We start from the raw sequence: 22,913 nt of genomic DNA on the forward strand, positions 1-22,913 counted from the left end.
AGGAAAGACTTCACAGAGGGCAGGGTGGCTGGGTACTCAACATTACATGAAGCGTAATGGCATTTTGATTGGATTAATCATTAGATGGAAAACCAGGGGAAAGGCTTTAGATGTGAATGCATAGAGAAAGGCACAGAGTTTACTAAAGAACAGTACCTGGACATACTTAGAGAATGGTTCACTTATTAAAGCTATGCTTTGAAAGAGCCACATTTTAAAGAATTATTGATGGGAAAGAATTAACACAAAGTTACTCACTTTTACTAGTTTTTTTTTTCTCAAAGTTATGCTTTTTCCTGTCTACCCAAAATTGTTTTCTTTTCATCTTTGATGCCTTCTGGAGTATGAAAAAAAATTAAGTGATATTGATAGCAAGAAAACAGAAATTATGTCAAGTAACGGTGGCACTCACCTTTAATCCCAGCCCTTGGGAGGCAGAGGCAGGTGGATCTCTGTGAGTTTGAGGCCAGTCTGGTCTACATAGTGAGTTCCAGCACAGCCAGGGCTACACAGAGAAACCCTGTCTCAAAAAATAAAATAAAATAAGGGGGAGGGGGGAAGAAAGAAAGAAAAGAAGCAGAAATTATATTAGTAGAAGTCTTGACACGTTCTCTTGATTTTTATTGCTAGCCCATCATCTTCACTTCCATCGCTAATATGTATCACAAACTTCATCTGTCTAAAAATCTTAAAACTGATTTCACCCTTCCCACCCAAACCTGCTTTCTGTACCTTCCCTGCCTTATAAATGGAAAATATTTCTAGTGGTATAAGTGCAAACCTTAGTATCATGCATGACTTTTTCTTTCACATTCTTATTTAATGATTATGTTGTGTTTTGACCTACTTTAAAAATATTTACAAAACTCAAATGTTTTTCTACTAACTGCTACTACAAACTTATCCAAAGGCCACCTGACTTGAGCCCATGATTTTATTTTAACCTTCCACATAATCTTAATGAATCTTTTTGCAATTATTTCATCATGCTTCCTAAATTAACTTCAACCTCAAAATAAAAAATAACATCTTACGTTGATCTCAGTTAAGTTGCTGTAGAATTTCACCTCAAAACTGACAAACTTCCTAAAAATGTATATGAAGAAGACTAGAAATGGAAAAGTTGAAACAATGATGAAAAAGGAACAAGATTAGAGGATACTATTAGAGTTTAAGACTTCATATATTCATTAAAGATCTAGGGAAAACATAGGAGAAAAATCTTCATGACCTAAGGTTAAGCAAGGATCCCTTAGTAGTGACACTAAAGTTATGATCCATAAAATAAGTCATGGGGCTGGAGAGATGACTTAGTCATTAAGAGCACATTATGCTATTCTAGAAGACTTGATTTCAGTTCCCAGGACCCATGGTAGGCAGTTCTCAACTACCTGTTAAGTCCAGCTTGCAGAGGATCTGATGCCCTCTCCTGGCCTCTGTGAGCAACTGCAGTCACATGCACATACCTGAACAGACAAAAAGCATAAACTTTTTTTTTTTTTGATCTTTACAGAAACTCTAAGAAGACTTCATCAAAATTAAGATTTCTGTGCATTGGGGATATAGATCGGTGATAGGGTGTTTGCCTCACAGGTGCAAAGCCCTGTACACACACACACACACACACACACACACACACACACACACACACATATATATATATATATATATATATATATATATATATATATATATATATGAATGACAGGCTTATTGTTAGTAAATTATATCATAATTTCAAAGTAAGGGAAAATACCCTAAGTGGCCTTTTCAAGCTGAATACATTGTAAATGCACCCTTTATTTCCTCTCTAACTTGTGTCCCCTCTCACTCATTCTGTTCTAGTCACATTGGCAGCTGTGCTGGTCTTCACACTCCAGTCCCAGGGCCTGGTTGGTCACCATGACTCCTGCCTATAATACTTTGTGGCCTAGTTTTTTCTCACTGTGGCTTACAGTGTTGGAGACTGTTCCTCTTTTGTTCTTCCAGCGTTCCCACTCTCCATATGTTATGTGTAATTATGAGGAGACATTTTCTTCATGCATTTAATTGCCATGACCTTTTTTTAACCCAAGTAGAATATTAGTATCCATTTAAGCAGAATTTTTTGTGCTTTTTTTTTTCTGTGTTCTTTTCCTATCATCTAAAACAGTGCTTAATACAGGAAAATAATCAGGAAGAATTCATGGAATTGATAAAAGCTTTAGACTGTTTTATATTGTAAATTGTTAGTTGCTACATAATTACTGATAGAAGCCTAGAGTGTAATGTACATATATTTTTTATACGTGTGTGTTCATATGTATTAAGTCAGTTTTTGGTAAAAGAATATATTTTTCTGTTTTCTGTTTGTTTGTTGAGACAGGGTTTCTCTGTGTAGCCCTGGCTGTCCTGGAACTCACTCTGTAGACCAGGCTGGCCTTGAACTCAGAGAGAGATCTGCCTGCCTCTGCCTCCCGAGTGCTGGGATTAAAGGTGTACATAACCATCACCTGCCTATTTTCTGTTTCTTTAAAAAAAAAAAAATGAAATTGTATAGAAACAGCCTTCTGTGAGGATCTGTTTTCAGTGCCTAATTTCACTTTATAAAATGCCCCTGTTTCTCATTGTTTAGATGGAATGCTTTAAGTAAGATGATATTTTTAACTCCGAAGACTCAGAAGATTTTGTCACAAACCTAAAATAATGCAAATAAAAAACTATACTTGAACAAACCAAATGAAGTTTAATAGTGCTGTTTACAATGACTGAGTTTAGATGTCCTTTGTGTCATTGTTATAAAACATGTTTGCTTACACAAGTCCTTTGCATTTAGTCTATTTGAGACTGGACTGGACTACTGCTGTATTTTTGTTCCTTTTGCATGTAAAACTTAGTTATTCAGACCTACTGCAATAGTCTCGTCTTGGTTTCCCTAGTATTTCTTCATTGGCTTCCCCAGTGGTCCACTAGCATGGAATACACGGTTTGCTTTCATTCTGCAGAAAAGCCATGGAGACTGCTTACATTGGGGAGCAGATATTGTCTGCAAATTGAATAGAATAATGGGCTACTGTTGTTTATTCTCCTCTGGTATAACCACTGGCATCCACACAATAATGTAGCATCTGTTACTGCATGGGGAAATGTCAAAGTGGAAAGGCAGCAGGCAGGTGCATTAAAGAGAAAGTAGGAGGAAACCAGGAGACACGCAATCAGGTCTAACTTGAAGTATGAAAGGGAATACTCTAAGAACAGTGGTAGCAACTGACCTCAGTTGTTCACAGTGTTATATTCAACAAGAGGCTCTCACCACCAACTAAGTGCTGACCAGGTAACAATTCTAAGTACTTTTCAAATACCGCTGTGTTTTGTATAAGGACTTTGTGAGGAAGATGTTGTGGGTTTGGGAATCAAACTCAGGTCTTTGTATATGCTAGGCAAGTGTTCAACCACTAAGCAACACCTTTTCCCTTACAGGAGTGATTAGAAAGGCTGTTCCGTGCCTAATAGCCAGTATTTCCTTCTCTCTGTCATAACCAGAAAACCCATATTCCTAATGATGCAAAAACTTTTAAAACGTAGTTATTTGTTTAGGCGGCACATTTGGAAGTCAGAAGACAACTTATAGAAGTCAGTATTCTTCTTCTACAATGTAGGTTCCAGGGATTGAACTCAGATCACAAAGCTTGGTGTCATCAAATATCTTTACCTACTGAGCCATCTCACTGGCTCAGGTTAATATTTTTTAAAACTGGCTCTTTTGAAGTTAGGATAGTGATGGATTTTGAAGACAGGGAGCCCTTAGGTAAAGGGCACGATCTGGAACACTTGATCAGGTGCAAGTTTTATAGGTATGTTGATGTTCTGAAAATTTATCAAATATATAATATTTATGTGCTTTTTCTTATATATGCTACTTCAATAAAAATTTAAGCAATTCCAAATTCATGGCTGTTTTTAATGAGGTGAAATTACGAACCTTCCACTTTCTATCAGTACCTCCTTCCTTCCTTTTTTTTTCCCCCCTCCATTTTTTGTTTGGTTTTGGTTTTGGTTTTTCGAGACAGGGTTTCTCTGTCCTGGAACTCACTTTATAGGCCAGGCTGGCCTCGAACTCAGAAATCTGCCTGCCTCTGCCTCCTGAGCAAATGCTATCCCGAAAGTCCCCTATACCCTGCCCCCACCCCCACCCCCCGCTCCCCTACCTACTCACTCCCACTTCTTGGCCCTGGTATTTCCCCTGTACTGGGGCATATAAAGTTTGCAAGACCAAGGGGCCCTCTTACAAATGATGGCCGACTAGGCCATCTTCTGCTAAAAATGCAGCTAGAGACATGAGCTCTGGGGGGATACTGGTTAGTTCATATCATTGTTCCACCTATAGGGTTGCAGACCCCTTCAGCTCCTTGGATACTTTCTCTAGCTCCTCCATTGGGGGCCCTGTGATCCATCCAATAGCTTACTGTGAGCATCCACTTCTGTGTTTGCCAGGCACTGGCTTAGCCTCACAAGAGACAGCTATATCAGGGTCCCTTCAGCAAAATCTTGCTGGCGTATGCAATAATGTCTGCGCTTGGTGGCTGATTATGGGATGGACCCCCTGGTGAGGCAGGGTCTGGATGGTCCATCCTTTCGTCTCAGCTCCAAACTTTGTCTCTGTAACTCCTTCCATGGGTGTTTTGTTCCCAATTCTAAGAAGGGGCAAATTGTCCACACTTTGCTCTTCCTTCTTGAGTTTCATGTGTTTTTGCAAGTTGTATCTTGGGTATTCTAAGTTTCTGGGCTAAAACCACTTATCAGTGAGTGCATATCATGTGAGTTCTTTTGTGATTGGGCTACTTCACTCAGGATGATGCCCTCCAGGTCCATCCATTTGCCTAGGAATTTCATAAATTCATTTTTTTAAATAGCTGAGTAGTACTCCATTGTGTAAATGTACCACATTTTCTGTATCCATTCCTCTGTTGAGGGGCATCTGGGTTCTTTCCAGCTTCTGGCTATTATAAATAAGGCTGCTATGAACATAGTGGAGCATGTGTCCTTCTTACCGGTTGGGACATCTTCTGGATATATGCCCAGGAGAGGTATTGCGGGATCCTCCAGTAGTACTATGTCCAATTTTCTGAGGAACCACCAGACTGATTTCCAGAGTGGTTGTACCAGCTTGCAATCCCACCAGCAATGGAGGAGTGTTCCTCTTTCTCCACATCCTCGCCAGCATCTGCTGTCACCTGAATTTTTGAACTTAGCCATTCTGACTGGTGTGAGGTGGAATCTCAGGGTTGTTTTGATTTGCATTTCCCTGATGATTAAGGATGCTGAACATTTTTTTCAGGTGCTACTCAGCCATTCTATATTCCTCAGTTGAGAATTCTTTGTTTAGCTCTGTGCTCCATTTTTTAATGGGATTATTTGGTTTTCTGGAGTCTTATCTTCTTGAGTTCTTTGAATATTAGTCCCCTATCAGATTTAGGATTGTTAAAAATCCTTTCCCAGTCTGTTGGTGGCCTTTTTGTCTTATTGACGGTGTCTTTTGCCTTACAGAAGCTTTGCAATTTTATGAGGTCCCATTTGTCAATTCTCGATCTTACAGCACAAGCCATTGCCGTTCTAATAAGGAATTTTTCCCCTGTACCCATATCTTCGAGGCTTTTCCCTACTTTCTCCTCTATAAGTTTCAGCATCTCTGCTTTTATGTGGAGTTCCTTAATCCACTTAGATTTGATCTTAGTACAAGGAGATAGGAATGGATCAATTCGAATTCTTCTACATGATAACCGCCAGGTGTGTCAGCACCATTTGTTGAAAATGCTGTCTTTTTTCCTCTGGATGGTTTTAGCTCCCTTGTCAAAGATCAAGTGACCAAAGTGTGTGGGTTCATTTCTGGGTCTTCAATTCTATTCCATTGGTCTACTTGTCTGTCGCAATACCAGTACCATGCATTTTTTATCACAATTGCTCTGTAGTACAGCTTTAGGTCAGGCATGGTGATTCCACCAGAGATTCTTTTATCATTGAGAAGAGGTTTTGCTATCCTAGGTTTTTTGTTATTCCAGATGAATTTGCAAATTGCCCTTTCTGACTCAGTGAAGAATTGAGTTGGAATTTTGATACTACAGATTCAATGCAATACATAATTTTTTTAAGTTGAAATGTTTTTAATTAAAAGATATAAGCACTCGTGTGTCTTCATTATTCTTAAATTTTTTATTTTTTCTACTTTCTTCCCCACCCATTCTCCGTAAGTCCATCTATGCTACTTTTAATGCCCAATTTTATCTTCCTAGGCCATCAGACTCTCCTTAGAACAAGCCCTTCCTCCAGAGCCGAAGGAAGAAAATGCTGAGCCTGTTAGCAAGCTTCGGATTCGAACCCCCAGTGGCGAGTTCCTGGAACGGCGTTTCCTGGCCAGCAATAAGCTCCAGATTGTCTTTGATTTCGTGGCTTCCAAGGGATTTCCATGGGATGAATTCAAGTTACTGAGCACCTTTCCTAGGAGAGATGTAAGTTCCCTTCCTGTCTCAAAGAATGCTTTCAGCTCATGGGTGCCAGAAAAAGGAAGCTATGAAAAGCTGAGTGGTGTGGGCTACTGTAAAATTCCCACAAGTCCTTCTTGGTTTCCCTCCTTGGCTTATGGAGATTGGGTTTCCCAGGCCAGCAGATATTTCCAGAAACCTATGTTAAAAATTAGATCTTAGGTCTTTCTTCTGTCACTACTTTCTAGATGTATAACTAGCCTAACAGGCTTTCATCTTTGTATACCTCAGGGTATGATAAGAATTGTGCTTAACAGCTTAATTATTGGGATAGAGTCAACACAATTATAGTTCCACTAAGAGGGCATTATGTTAAGCTAAGATTTCTCTGTGATCTGATAGTTTTACTAACTTTGAGGATGAATGTTTATAGTCATAGCATGTATTATAGCAAGATAGTAAATAATTTTATACTATTCTGGGGTGAGTAGAAATATACAGATAGATCCACTGATGATTAAGTGCTTGTGCACAGGAAATCTTGCCTATCATCTCCGTGGAGGAAACTGACAGGCTGTGTATTTAAACTTTTGCTATATACCAAATTTATTAGCAACGTAAATACTGAAACTATGGACAAAGTAATATTTTATGGATTTTTATGAAAATATATAGAAGTTCATACCTCTATGTTGAATTAAGGTAAATATATACTAGCAATGTATTATGACTGTCAACAGAAAAGATAGCTGCATTTTTAGAGGTGTAAACCCAGCTAACTAAATGGTCCTTTTCAACTCTGCCTTCACTAAAATAGATTAACCCTGAGAGAATTCTTAAGCTTCATGCTCAAACAGGAGACTAAAATGGTAAGAGCCTATCTAGTGTCCAGGGCTAATGAGACTGGAGATCGTGTATTTTGAGGAAATGTTCTCTGGAAAAGGAAAGATCTTGGGAGACACCGAGACTGTCTTCAGCTTCTGAAGGCTTACCATGACAAAGATTCTGACTTTCTTGTAATAGTTGGTGCACAGACCCAGGCCAGTGAGTTGAAAGAGGAAGTGCACTTTCACCAGTTGAGGGTCTCTGTACTCACCATCTCCTGCAGAAATGAAGCTGCTCTGATAAAGGCAGAGTCTGTGGGCCACACAACCAAGAGTGTGTGGGTAGCACAGACTGGACTTGGTGACTTTAAGGGGGCAGGCGGTGGCAGACAGGAAGGGGAATGGGAGGAATGAAGATAATCAAAAATATATCATGTGTAATTCTTAGAGAATTGGTTAAAAAGCCTTTTAATAAAGGAAGTTAAAGGAGGCAGATTTGGCCTCATTTAAGGAAGCATTTTCTAGGAAAAATATATCTCATGACTGAAGTATTGATTTTCCTCTCTTTAGAAATAGCAAGGCCTGCTAAGTGGTTGTGGCAAATGCCTTTAATCCCAGCAACAAGGAGACAGAGACAGGGTGATCACCAAGTTTAAAGCCACTCTGGTCTGTAGAGTGAGTTCTAGAACAGCCAGGACTACATGGAGAAAACCCTGTCTTGAACAACCAAAAAAAAAAAGAAAGAGTAAAAACTACTCTATTGACCAGTGTCCTCGCTTTACATCAAATGTGGAATGAGACTTGTTCAGTTCTCAACTTCTATCAACTAAGATACATAGTAAATCTTAATTTTTTTATTCTGAAGTGACTTTATTTAACATATCAGAATCAAGAGTTTAGCTAGGGCTTATTGTACAAATCCTTCACATTACCAGTCAGTTTTGCAGAATAGAATCAAAACCAATGGTGTATTTTTAGCTAACTACCAGGCTATATATCCTCTCTGGATAAGGTGAAGAGCCTGCCTCTTACCTGTAATAAGCTCAGAAAGCTAGAGTGAATATTAAGTGGTAGTCATCAGTCCTCCCTTCTCTCATCGCTCCCAACTACTGCTTTGAGCTCTTCTCCTTCATTTATGATAGACATAAATATGCCTGCATATGTTATGCCACACATCCAGATGTTGGTGAAGAAGCTACTGTCAAAGGTTTCAAGATCATAGTGAGCTTTGAACTCACTATGTAGCTCTCTCTCTCCTGAAACTCATTCTATATTACCAGGCTGGCCTTGAACTCAAACAGAGATCCACCTGCTTCCACCTCTCAAGTGCTAGGATTAAAGGTGTGAGTCACTACACCCAGCTGGAATTTAATTTTCAAAGTTAATTTTGGCAGGATTTGAGATTTAATTTTTTTTTTTATGAGTATGGTTGTTTTACCTGCATGCTCATGTCTGCACCACATGCATGCAGTGCCACTGGGGCCTGAAAGGAAATTGGATCAGTGAACCACCAAATGAATGCTGGGAATTGAACCCTTGTCCTTAGGAAGAGCAGCCAGTGTCCTTAACTGCCAAACCATCTCTCCAGCCACTGAAAGGATGTTTTTTTTTTAAAAGAAACTAGATTTTCTCTATAGCAGTAACCACTTCTTCCCACAAGACTGAAATGTTACTGTTGAAAAGAAGCAGGGGATTCATTGGCCTGCTGCCTACATGCCTTGAACTTCCTGTCCAAGGCTTTGAGTACTGAAACTGTAGGCTGATGTTAATGTGCAACAGCCTGAAGTGGAGCTTAGTCTTAACAAAAAATGTACTCCTAACCTAGCTATATCATATACACTTGTTGTTTTTCATTATCAAAGGCTATTCAGTGATTTTCTTCTCAGTGTCTCTCTTAAACCTTATTTTGTTTCAGATCCAACTCCTTATTACAAGACCAATTTTTATCAAATTTGGCCCAGTTTCTTAGGGAAAATATTTGACCTAGAGACACTTAGTCAACCTGAAATTAGTGGCCAATTTCCAAAGCCCTGCTGACCATGTCCTTTCTTGCTTAAGATTCTAAAGTAGTTTCTGCTATCCTAGAACAATACAAGTCCCCTTGGAGGAGTTGGAAACTTAGCACTCTAGTCCCTTACTACATTTCCAACCTGGCTTCCATCAACAGGAGATAGGAGATTGCTTATGGTTTCCCCAAAGCACAGACACCCTTGTGCCTCTATGCTTTATATACTCTCTTAACAGCCCTTTCAATATTTGCCCTCTCCTTACCTATTTGAAGTCAGGTTTTAATGCCAAACTCAAACATCAACCTCTCTCTCTGCGAAGCCCTTCTTCTCCCAAGCTGTCTACTATTGCAGCTTATGCATCCTTTTCTTAATAGTACTTGCCATGTTGTTCAATAATGACTTACAGTGACAGTTCAAATCATAGCCACATCCCTCTCTGCTACAGTTCTTACCATGGTGCCTCGTAAGTGAACTTTTGGTAACTGTTGTCAAATGTTGATAACCTCAGGCTCTCCTATATCTCTTGTTCCTTAGTGAGCTAGAAAGACTATTCCAATTCACAACAGATGCCCTAGGCCCACCCAGATTCCAGTCCTAAACCCAGAAAGTCCAGGACTCTAGGCCTCTAGAGTCGTAGATGGGCTGACAGTTAATGGCACTTCATCCCTCTCTGAATGCTCTTTCAAGTCGAATGACTAGTGTTTTTACAAAGCTCTCTGTAATAGCCATCTGAGTCTACAAGGATTAGGATCTAATTTGTAAAAGTCATCTCAAATTACAGCCAAACTAAAGACTGTTAAAAAGCACATCTTAAGTCCTTGCCTCTTTAATAACAAATAATATAAGACTTAACTATAGGAGTCTTATTGTGTCTTGAGCCTTTTTCTACAAAGCAAAGGCTGGTTTCTCACCAAAGGATCTATTAAATGCTCTTCTGTGCCCCTGTCTCCCCCAACAATGAAAACATTACATCATATTAAGATTTCCCAGCTGTCCCACTATTTGCTGAATGTCTGCTGGCTATTATACTTCACTGAACTGAGCACTGTGGGATAACCAAAGTAGCAGCAGGCACAGGCCTTCCCCAGAAAAGCTGATTGTCAAAATGGTTTTAGAGTGGGTTTTGTTTGCATTTTGTTAGTAAAAGCCACCAGAAGAGAGAATAGTATGTCCTTGCAGAGCTTGAGTCAGTCAGTATGCTGTACTGTTAGTCAGTATGCTGTACCGTGAGTGGCACACACTGCACTGACCCATTTGCCTCTTTCTGGGCATTGTCCTGTGAGTCCTAAAAGATGAGTAGGTTTCCCTTTGCATCTGTCCTAGCCCAGAGAGTCTTTCCTAGACTCCTTTCTCATGCTGAATGGTGTAAGGTTCTCAGTAACAAGCAGCCTTCCCTTTCTGCCCCACTTAGGTTCTTCCCAGTCTTCCTTTCTCGCTTTCTTTCCTTCCTTCCTGTTCTCCTTTCAGTTTCAATTTTACATTTGCCATTTTCTCCCCTTTCTATTCTTCCTTATTGCTTTATCCCTAGTCTCTTGGCTCTCCTGCCTTCTGTTTTTCTTCTATTGTCAGCTCCTATTCTACCAACAAGTAAGAGGCTATTTTCTATTTTTACAGTAATTAGAAGAGGGTTCTAGAAAAGGAGGTTGAGGAATGACAAGCTCTAGGGACCTATGTCTCACTTGCTGTAAAATACAAAATTACAACAAACTTTCTTATAAATGCAAGTAGCTTTTGTGGTTCATAAATCTGCAGAGCCTCTATTCTATGAAACAGAAAGTAAGCTTCCACTGAACATTAACAGAACTGTGGGTTTCATAAAGTGGGAATGGGGAAGCAGGATAATTAGGAGGGAGGGTCAGGAAACTACTTAACTGGGTTACTTTTTTGTCAGGGTTAAAGCAGAGTAGACCCCTTATCCTGACTCACTAGGTTGGGACGCAGGGAAACCATCTGCTTGGGGATCTTTTTATCTCCTTAGAGATTAGTTTGATTGTGGGTCGTGTAGCATGAGTGACTTCACTTCCATTTGTTGTGCTCTACAGGAGCTTAGTCCAGAGCAGTGGCCTCCAGTAACTTTGGCTTAGCAGTTTTGTTTAACAGTTACCATCTTCTGTTCAGCTCCCTCCTCCGTAAGAGTATGACAAATGGTTTAGGACATTAGCACTACTCTCAGTTATGGTCCTTGGCATTTCTCTTCTCAACATGTACTCACACATTTCTCTGAATGAATTTTTGTCATCTCATTCCAAGATGGACCATTTGCTGTGCGGTGGACGGCTACATGCAAACCTTTACAACTGTAGAGAGGATACAGTATGCCAGGGAGATGACGGTTGTGACTATATGGGAAATAATACCAAAACCTATGCACCTTACCAAAAGGCCCCATGAATCAAACCACATAGAACTGAATGGACTAAAGATTGAGTTGGATGAAATAAATTCTTTCCTCCCCAAGTTGCTTTTGGTCGTGGAATTTAATCACAGTACCAGGAAATCAAACTAGGACAGGAACCAAGGTTGCCCTCTGCCCCTCTCCACAAAGGTCATATATACATGCACAAAAACAAAAGTCTAGAAAACAATGTTTTTTAAAGGTAGTGTTTCAAGATTTTTTTAAGACTGTAAAAACCCTTAGCTCTGTATCAGTTCACTAAGTTTTATATAGCTATTCTGTTCTGCTTGGTCTTTAGAACTTTCATACACCTCAGTTTCTTCTTTACAATTCTGGAACGTCTTATCTAATCCAATGGTGTAATCTCAAAGTTATCATAAGCCTGCATTTTTGTTTCTATTGCATGTAATAAATGTTGACTGGTGATATTTCACATTTCTTGGCATTTCTTTCAACTTTTAGAAGACAATAATAACAAATCTATGTAAAGATAACTATCTTTGATTAAATATCATTGTTAATTGAAAGTGTTTTCTCATTAGTTCTACAGATACTTTGAGATATTCCAGTGCTCTTTGAAATATCCCCAAATTAGTCTGAGGTCCGAAAGACTTAATTTAGGTTTTGATTTAGGAACATTTGTCAGAAATTTCAAAGGTTTAAACCTCTTGATTAGGATAGGATCACAGGTCATTGTGAGATAATATTCATTTAACCAATGTGATAATTAGAAAACTTCAAAAGGCACATGCAGAAAGTTACATATTTGTAAATAAAACCTGGTTTTTACTGCTCAGGACTCGGTTTCCTTAAATAATCAAAACCACTAAAGACAGCAGTCTATGAGGAATCATTTGGATAAAGGCCTGTTTCTTGTTTAGGTCAGTTTTCTTTTTTTGTGGTTGTTGGGTTTCCTGGCTTGTTTTTGTTTTGGGTGTTGTTGTTGTTGTTGTTGTTGTTTGGTTTTTTTTGTTTTGGTTTTTGGTTTTGTTTTTCAAGACAGGATCTCTGTATAGTCCTGGCTGACTTGAAACTCACTCTGTAGACCAGGCTGGCCATGAACTCACAGAGATTCGCCTGTTAGGTCATTTTTCTAAAAGTAGCACATGGCTTCCTACTAGGACCTGTCCATTACTGTAAACAAACTCACTGCTGTGACAGAGGACCAGGTTCTTTAGTAGTAAGAGAGGCATCATGCAAAGGTGAGTGGGACAGAGCCATGCACAGGGGCGTTTACTGAGAGGACACAGAGTATCATGGAGGTAAAGATGTGATGGCAATTAGATTTGAATCTGAACCCCACTCTCACACTGGACAGTTTACTTAGCTCTACTGAACTTTCATTTTACTGTCTTTGAGAGAACAATGGTAAGAGTAGATGAGTGACTGGAGGTAGAATGTGTGTGAAGGGCTTACAGCTTTAAAAGACAGTGAATTCTTCAGAAGGGGGATGTGTTGGATCTCACTGTGTAGACAATAGTTGCCATGAACTCACCATATAGTCCAAACTAACAGCACACACCCAGTAATCCCCACCTCAGCCTCCCTACTGCTAGAATTACAGGTGTGTGATACCCGTGTCCCATGCCCACAATGGCACATACTTATGTTAAAAATATCCAAATAGAGGGAAGGGTATGGGGGACTTTTGGGATAGAATTTGAAATGTAAATGAAGAAAATAGTACCTAATTAAAAAAAAATAATTCTTGAAAACAAAATATCCAAATGTTCTTAATGTGTCCTTGGAATCTTCCTTTCCTTTCCTTTCCTTTCCTTTCCTTTCCTTTCCTTTCCTTTCCTTTCCTTTCCTTTCCTTTCCTTTCTCCTTCCTTCCTTTTGTTTTGGTTGTTGTTATTTTTGATTTTTCAAAACAGGATTTCTCTGTATAACAGTCCTGGTTTTCCTGAACTTCCTCTGTAGACTAGGCTGGCCTTGAACTCACAAAGATATGCCTGCCTCTGCCTCCCCAGTACTGGGATTAAAGGCATGTGCCACAACTACCTGGCCATTGGAACCTTAATATCTGATATTTTTAAAAGATCATAGAGATACTATGTGGCTAGGTCTTCCTACATCAATTAATAATCAAGGCAATCCCTCACAAACATATCCCCAGGCCAGTGGATCTAGACAATTTCTCAATTGAGGCTCTCCTTCGGGTGATTATAGGTAGTGGCAAGTTGACACTATTAATATAATAATGTCTCACCTTTGAGCAGCATGAAATCATTTTTTAAAAAATAAAAAATAATCTCATAATGCTTAATTTTTCAATTTTGTATTTGGCTACACTTATAGCTATCTATCATTCAGCTGCCCATGGACTACCAGGTACCCTGGCCTTCAGGAAAAGGTTTAAAATTCTGCAATAAGCCATACAAAATTCTTCATTTCTTTTTTCTTGCTGGCTTTCTCACCACATGCTCCACCCACCTGCTCAAACACACAAATACAACTTCTTGAGTGAAAGAACTCAAGACATCTCCTTTTTGACATTATGGAATATTTCCATACCTGTATATATTGTGTGTTTAAATTAGGTTATCTGCAAACATTGTTTCTTTGTGCCAAAACCTTTTAAAATCCTTTCTTGTAGCATCTTAAATTATATAATACATCATGGTTCTCTATAGCTATCCACTGTACAGTAGCACTCCAAGACCGTCTTGCTTCTGTCTAGCTCTAACTTTGTGTGTTTATTCACCTCCATTCTTCCCTGGCAACCACTATTCCACTCTCAGCTTATGTATGGATCCTTTTTTTCCCCCAATTTTACATGTGGATGAATGAAACCTTCCAGTACTTGTCTTTCTGTGCCTGGTGGCTTCATCATTTTAAAAAAGTGATCTCCAGCTCTACCCACATCATCACAAAAGACAGGATTTCTTTTTATTGCTAAATAATATTGCACTGTGAATATATGCCATATCTTCAGTTGATGAACACATAGACTGCTTCAGGTTTTTTAGCTATTATAAATTGTGCTGCAGTGAATGTACTAATCTACATTCCCACCAACAGTGTGCAAGCTTACTTATTTTCAAATGTTATGTTGGAAGGAAAAATTATTGTGGATTATTTCACCTACAGACATGTGAGTTCAAAGTCAAAGTTATATGTTTTATTTTTGAGACAGGGTCTTATCATATAGCCCTATCTGGTATGGTACTTGCTGTGTAGATCAGGCTGACCTCAAACAGAGATCCACCTGCCTCTATCTCCTGAGTGCTGAGATTAAAGTCGACCATATCTGGCTTGGTAGCATTGTTCAACTAAAAGACAGTTAATAGCAAAAACAAAACAAAACAAAAAAAACCTATAGTATTTCCTTAATAAGAAAGTCTGTATTTACTATATGTGAAGTTCTAATCTAGTATTTTCCAATTAAAGGGAAAATTTTTTCTAGTAAAGGCAGTTTATATTTTTAAATTATTTGTAACTTCTAAGTTAGAATTTTAAAAGAAATTTTAAATAATTTTAATAAATTAATAATATGAAATTAAATTTGAGTACATTTTTAAATTTTAAATAAATAATTTAAAATTTTAATTATTACCATGGGTTCAAGATGATGTTTCTATAGATGTTGTCAAAAAATTAAATCAGAAAGCTAGTTTTGGAGATCAGGGCTAGAGAGCATCACTAGCATACATAAGACTTTGAATTTAAAAACTGCAAGATATAAAAAGTTAAACCAAACTAATTAAATAAAACTAATTAACATGTTCACCACCTCAAGTACTTACATTTTCTTAATGAGAAATTCTTTCAAGTCTTTTTTTTTTTTTTTTTTTAGAAATTTAGAAATACTAAGTACATTTACTCCCTGTGGTTACCATGCCCTGTAATTGACCTCTAAGGCTTTAATCCTAACTAGAACTTTACCCTTTACTAAAACCTGCCCTTTCCTGGTCCCTAACATCAGTGCCATACATACTGAGTCAGCCTGAAAACTCGCAATTAGGGATGCCTGTACTTTATCATTAGAAGGACTGGGGAGTAGACGAGAGAGGGCAGTGTATAGAGGAAGGAACATTGGATTAGGAATCAAATCACCTAGGAGCTGTGCAGCCCTGGATAGGATATACCCAACTCACTAAGTCTCAAGGTCCTTCTCTACTAACTAGAACTAAATTCCACTTACCTCCCAAGACCCACAGCATTGCTTAGGGAAGGTAAAGAATACATTGTAGTGTAAACTATGAGGTACTGTTGAGATATGAATCTAATTAGTGTTTAGTAAAAAAAAAAACTTTCAATAAATGATATAATGTCCAAATAACCTTAAAATACTAGCTATGCTTTCTACCGTTTATTGAGATTCCATCATATGCCAGGCACTTACTTTATAGGCATCATGTAATTGAATTTTTACATTATGACTAAGAAAAAAATAACTCAAAGAATCAGATTTCAAAGCTCTGTCCAAAAATTTCTAATTCCTGATAAATATTATGCCATTTCAGAGGTGTGGAAGCTGAAACTATACAATGAAGTCATGTAACAAAGATCACATAGCCAGAAAGTGGCAGAGCTAGAAATGAAATGTGGTGGGGCTGGCTTTGCTTTTATGACTCACTGGCAACTTGGAAAGACAATTTACATGGAGAAAGACAGGAAGACTAGTCAGAGGTGCGGGGAATATATCCAGCCAGTAGAAGATTGAAGAAATTGATACATAGAAAACATATCAATGCTTAGACTTTCTGGACACATGACTCTGTAGTTTTTCCTGTCTCCCTTTATCTTGCATGAGATAAATGTTTGTTCTAATGCTGACATTTCTATTTATTTGTTGAGTTACACTGAATATATCATTTCTCCAGTCTGTGTTTTAGGTACTTCCTCTTTCAACTGAAGATTGTATTCTCTGTCTTCACAGCTACATTGTGGTGATGAGATTAGAAGTGGTAATGGAAGCCCTCAGAACAGCAGAAGCCATGCTGTTTGAGTTCATAATGCTGGGCTGCTTGGATCAATACCCAGAAAGTGTCCGCTTTTTACCTATCTACAACCTTTCAAAAATAAGTTTTTAGGCACATTTCTCATTCTTAATATGAAAGAACTATACACTTTGTCATTCACAGTATAGTAGACCTTTTGTTGGAACCATTACTGTGGTCCATTTACTACAGAGAAAATGTGTTCTGAGCCTTGGCTATCACTTACCGTGATATTGTAATATAAATAACCACTTACAAAGGTCTCTGAGTCGATCGCATGAGCTCTCTGAACTGACTCCTCCACCTTTGGGGTGGTTTCAGGAATTAAATGTGGGAATGTGAGGAAAGGACATCCCACAGGGAAGGCCTCAGGACTGTAAGTCTCTTAGGTTTCTAGATCTCTCCTGAGAAGGACTAGCACGTCCTCTATTGGACCTATCCCTAAATGCCAGTGTGTCAAGGATGAAACTACAGTGGCTTGTTGAGTCCTACCTTCCTTTCTGGAAGCATGTTCTTCACCTCAGTATTTCCACACAGTAGAATCCACTCACCTGAAATTGTGTGGAAATGAGACCAAACACCAGAGAGGGTTTCTGTGGAATGAGTTGGTCTCATTTTGGACTTAGTTTCAAGATGAGTTGGGTCTGAGCTTTGCAGGAAGGGTAATAACTGATTCGAAAATTGTCTTTGACATTTTTATAGTTAATTTGGTGATCTCTCTACAGCTTTACCACATTCAGTCCTATGAACACTGTAGAAAGAATTCTTCCCTGTAATCTTTGTACAGACCCTAAGATACAGATAGCAGCTCCACTTGCAAGTAAGACAGGAGAAGCTGAGAGGTGTTATATGGTATTGCCAGCCAGTGGCTGGGGATCCTTTTGCCTTAGCCAGATAGAAAGCACAGCTAATGCTAGTCTGTGGCTGGACACTGCTTACCCGCAGCAATACGGGCTTCCTGAAAGGTCTCAGGTGAGGACTTTTAGGCCTGAAGTGTTGTGTGGACCTGGAAAGTTGGTGTTCCTCAGTCCTTGGTTATGGCTGGTGTTACAGCTTCCAGGTAGAAGCCAATACTACAACTAGACCTAGAAAGCCAGGATCTTTTGTCCCTTAGCACTATCTCCATCCTTTCTGACCATCTCTCTGCTTCTGCCATCCTCTTCTCCTACCCTGACTGCACTCAAACTGGCCAGCCTCTGCTTCTTCGGTTGTCAGTCAGCTGGCTGCATTCCTTTCCATAATCGTCAGCTCCATCTGCTAACAGCAGTCACTGCCACTGCCATCCCATTGCCACTGCTGTTGCCTCTACTCTGTTCTATTCTCTTGTCTCTGCTGCTTCTTTCTTCTTGCTACCAGCTCAGCCAAAGTTGGCAAGAAAAAAACACTCCGAAGAAGCCTGTTATTATTGGGGTGATGTAACACCAGAAGGGCTGCACTGTGTGCACTGTAGAGTATCTTGCAAACAATTCACTAAGTGAACCTGAGGCAACCTGCTTGAATAGTCCAGTATGGGAGGTTCAGGCCAATCATAGCCATTTAGGTTGGACTGATCACAACCTTTCCTCTTAGCTCCAGTTACAACAATCCTGCTAGATCACCAAGGAAATAAGTGCTTCTCCTGTGGCCAAAACAGACATTGTTGCAGGGTCATCTAGAGTTCACTGATGCTACAAACACACACACACACACACACACACACTCATTTTACATAATACTGTGTTTTCATATATTATACTTGGAGCATCCTCCTTTCCCCATCTTTTTCATGCTTCTGTTAGCAAAAGCTGGTACAAACTTGTTTCTAGTATCCTGACTACAGTATTACTTCAGGAGCCAGAGCAATCAGCTGTTATCATCACATATTCTCAAGGTGTCTGAGGGATGCTCCAGCCTGGTGCTGGCACAAGGATAGTTCAGCTAGCTCTTTGACTAATAGTTCTTTTCCTCCAGTCAGAATAACAAAGAAGAGTTCTATAGATGCTAACTGGGGAACCAAATTGCCCCATCACCAGCATCTTTGCATGTTTACAGGGAAATGAACATTAGAAGGAGTGCTTACCATTAGAACTTACTGACAAACAGTAATTTAACAGTGCCGTACCAGTGCTTATATTCACCCAGTCCCCCAGGAAGAGATCAGTGCTCCTCATGTGTATAAATTATATTATATATAATAGTAACTGACAATTGAAATTCCAGCCCCTAAAGCATATGTTTTTTAATCCTAAGGCGGAAGTGTTTTCTTAAATATATTAGGAGTACTCAAGGTTACCCCTTGATTGATCAATTTCTTTTAGACTTCATAGAACTTATCATATAATTGTATTCACTCCAATGATATGTTACCATAAAAGGGCACAGAATAAAGTTAGCAGAGAAAAGGTATATGGGACAGAGTTCAAGAGAAACCAGATGCAGAGTCCTCTCCCGACGGACATTAATGGCATAGGGCTTAATTCCCCCAGCAACAATTTTAGTTAACATGTGCCATATTGCTAGTCAAGGAAGTTTGGTGAAACTCTTTGCATAACCAAAAGCATCCATGGGATCCAACATGGATATATCAGTTTACACATAAGTTTCAGTTCTCAGTAGAGCAGCTCAGCTGCTGTTGCTTGCCATCAATGGATAACTTCGTGTTAACCCGAGCATCAAAGCTTGCTCATACCCTGTCTCTTCAGTCTCTCCTTCCAAAAACAATTCTTTCACTATTTTCAGTTAGAATTAGTCTGTTGACTCATTTGTGACACCAACTGTATTTGAGAATCATCTGTGGGTCAGTGGTGTCCTTGAGAAGCTCTGCCTTGGTGAAGCTGACAGGGAGAAAGGATCTTTCCAACCCACAGAACCCCTGAGGGAGGGAGTCAGTGGTGTGTGAAGTGGGGGGAAAAACTCAATCCATGCTTCTGACCAACCAAAGACTGCAGAGCCCTCAAGGGAATCTTGAAGGTATACAAGGTAAAGTAACTATTTCAGGAAAGCCCAGGAGAGTGCTGAGCCAGAGCAAGTCTGCCTTTGTCCCTTTAGACTTGTTTAAAATACAGTGACTTGGAATAATGGAGAATGATAACCAATGACTATGTCCTATGTGCCTGCTATACTCCAGGCACTTCAAATATATTAGTTATTTAAAAGGTGGTGCCTTTATTTTATACACAAAGACATAGACGCTTAGAGAGCTAAAATTTCTCTAGGTTGCACAACACTAACACCTGTATTTGATTCTCAAATACATATCTCCTCATACTATGCTGAACATTAAGTGGAGTGGCTATTACGGATTATGTGTAAGTATGTTGATGTATTTAAACCTTTCCAAAATTGTTTACTCTGGTTCAGAACTTAATTTTGTAAGGTGTTTGTGAAGCAGTGTAGCATTCAGAATTGCTGTTATCAGAAATAAGTAAAATGTGAAGGTTGTACATGTAATTCAGTCTGACTCTTGAGCCATAAATAAAGAATCACTAGTTTTTCGCTCAGTTATTACAAGTGCCTCTGCAGACATGCATGCTTCACTCACTTAGAGTATGTGCGATAACACCACTGTAAACACAAACAACGGCCTACATGCATATGCACAGATTAGCCTCCCCAGATACTCACAGTTCCAGAATGCATTAGCACATGCACCTAACATGCCAAACCCTCTGGCCTCACTGCAGCTCTAGCCCTAGCCTAGGCCACACCCTGCACCTCACCCCACATCTGGACTTCCCATCTTGAGTTTAATGCCTGAGTCTCAGGCCTGAATGTCATCTTGCTCTTTCCAAGTTTATTTTACTTTTATAGTTGGTTTTCTGTGAGGCTTTGTGTGACCTTCATACATACCTTCTATACATATCTCTGTTAGTTGATCTTCATACATGATTTCTGTGGGGCCTTGTATGATCAGACCTTTTTACATGCTTTCTATGAGGCCTTGTGTGAACAGACCTTCATACATGCCTTCTATGAGGTCTTAGGTCAGAAGACCTTCATATATGTCTTCTTTGAGGCCTTGTGTTAGGAGAACTTCATGCATGCTTTTTAGACTATGGAGATCTATAAAAGGCTCTTCTAGTTAAGGGACTAAGACACAGAGAAAGCTTATAACTAAGACACTGAAGGCAGAAATGGTTATCTCAAGCTTACAGTCAGTTACAAACTGAAGGTGTGGATTTTTAAACAAACAGAAAAAGATACATATCAAAGTTGAAGTTACTTGGAATTATATCAAATTGGCCATTATTCCCTAGCAAGGTATATGACATATAGTGAACGTGTAACTGGTTTAGTGTATATAAATATCTAAGAAGAATGGATAATTAGATTCTAACAAATGGCTGTAGATACTAGACTGGAACAAGGAAGATAAATATGGTGAATCTCTAGGAGAGAAGCATTTATCTTTCTTATATTCCCTCAGGGCCTTCTTCCTATTACAGCTGTTACCACTGTGAGCTGTGATGAGCTTTGAACTACAGTGGGCTTTTTTTCTTCTTTAAGTGTTGCGCTAGATGTTGCTTAAAGGCAGATGCCTTGTTTACTGCTATAGTCCAGTGTCTATCAAGTTTCTTAAATGCCATATACACTAAACAGGGTGGTGATGGTGCAAGCCTTTAATGCTAGCACTTGGGAGGCAGAAGCAGGCGGACTTATGTGAGTTTGAGGCCAGTCTGGTCTACAAAGTGAGTTCCAAGACAGCCAGTGTTGCAAAGAAACCCTTTCCTTGAAAACAAAAAAAAAAAAAAAAAAAAGGTCATAAACACTAAACAAACACTTGTTTAGTTCATAAATGAGGAAAAGTATAGTGGTTGTACACATTTGCACACCTACATTATTGTTTGGTTTTGTCTTTTCCATATCAGTGGACAAATTTGTGAGCTCATGATGCCCTCATGGCTAGAGGGTTCTAGTTGGGAACTGTAATATAGTAACATCCACCCTCATTTTATTCCTAGTTCTTTCCCACCCTCCCTTGCTGTATAGCCACGAAAGTAGAAATCCCAGACCTGTAGAGAAAAATCATGGTGTATATGGAGCTCAGATACCTGAAGTGACCCATCTCGTGAAAGCTTTCAAGTGTCTTTTAACAGCAGTTGTCAGCCTCTGATTCTGGCATCTCTGACAGGACATCTGAGTATGTGCTTTGGGAAAGGGGACTAAGCTGGGAGCAAGCATCTCAAGACAAAATGTTTATTCTTCCAGCCATGTGTCTGATCTCAAGCAAGCTATGAGCTTTTCTGGGTCATATTTTCCTCCTCTGAAATATAGATTTAATAATGTTCTTTTAAAATCTCCTTTAGACTTTGATACTATGATGCTACAATTAAATAGATTTTTTGAACCTAGATATTAATAATACTTAGTCCTGTAGCAACCATCTTCTGGGAAGTATAACAAAACCACTGGCTTCCTGGCCTTCCCAGCTTTAAGATCATCTTCTCTCCTTTTATATGAGAATATTTCCCTTCTTGGCAGTTTATGGAGAGTTAAGCTTCTATTTACTGTAGCTGGAGGCTCTTATAAGCTGAGGCTTTGACAGTATTTCACATTTATTTATCTGAGCCAGAGCTTAGGATCAGGTAGCAGCTAAGTCATTTAAGGTTATTCAAATGCATTGAAAATGTTGCTTAATAATTCAGAACCAGTTTTCTCTGTTTAGAGTGTTAAGATTTTTAAAATCCTCTTAATTAGCCAATTCCAACAGTTTAAACAGAGACGGGAAAAGCTCTCCCCTCTTAAAAGGGTAACTGATGCAGACTTCTTATTAGCTCCTGTGTCTGGACATGGGCTGAGGTTAGAGCAGAGCATCCAGAGCAAAGGGCCCTGCTGGAGTCAACTCTCTGTGCTCCCAATGGCATCCCAACAGCTCTGCCTGCCGAGGGTGTGAGGTGAATGGAAGTAGGTGCAGCAGTGCAGCTCCTCCAGATTCCATTTCTTTGGATTTTCTGGGTCATATTCTCTGGTGAGGCCCTGGGGAAGAGTGGAGAAACTTAACCCGGTCATTCCATTGCCAGTCTTTCAACAAACGTTTCTGGAATGGATACAGTTTCTAACAGTAAATTAGACACTGAGAATAGAAAGAGCCAATAAGATTTCATATATGCCCTCAGAATTCAGCTTAATGGGAGACAGACTCATAAATAATTGTAAAATGGCCTGAGAGCCATAACATAACTCACTGTGAAATAGATCCTCTGAGCTGCATCCTTCAGAACTCCTCACCTCATTAAAGTGTAAGAGTGCTATTTGAACAAAGAACAATGTTGGTATTGCCAGTGCCTACATTCTAGAACAAAC

At 39.2% G+C, this 22,913-nt stretch overlaps 1 protein-coding gene across 1 annotated transcript in view; it reads left to right on the top strand.

The window, feature by feature from the left end:
* Positions 1-22,913, top strand: part of Faf1 (Fas-associated factor 1) — a 287,334-nt gene that overhangs the window by 252,587 nt on the left and 11,834 nt on the right. The window contains exon 18 of the mRNA NM_007983.2: positions 6,270-6,485. Within this exon, the coding sequence (NP_032009.2) occupies positions 6,270-6,485 (216 nt within the window). The remainder of the gene's footprint in view (positions 1-6,269; positions 6,486-22,913) is intronic.

Source organism: Mus musculus, chromosome 4 (assembly GCF_000001635.26).
Source record: "Mus musculus strain C57BL/6J chromosome 4, GRCm38.p6 C57BL/6J".
Lineage (NCBI taxonomy): Eukaryota > Metazoa > Chordata > Mammalia > Rodentia > Muridae > Mus > Mus musculus.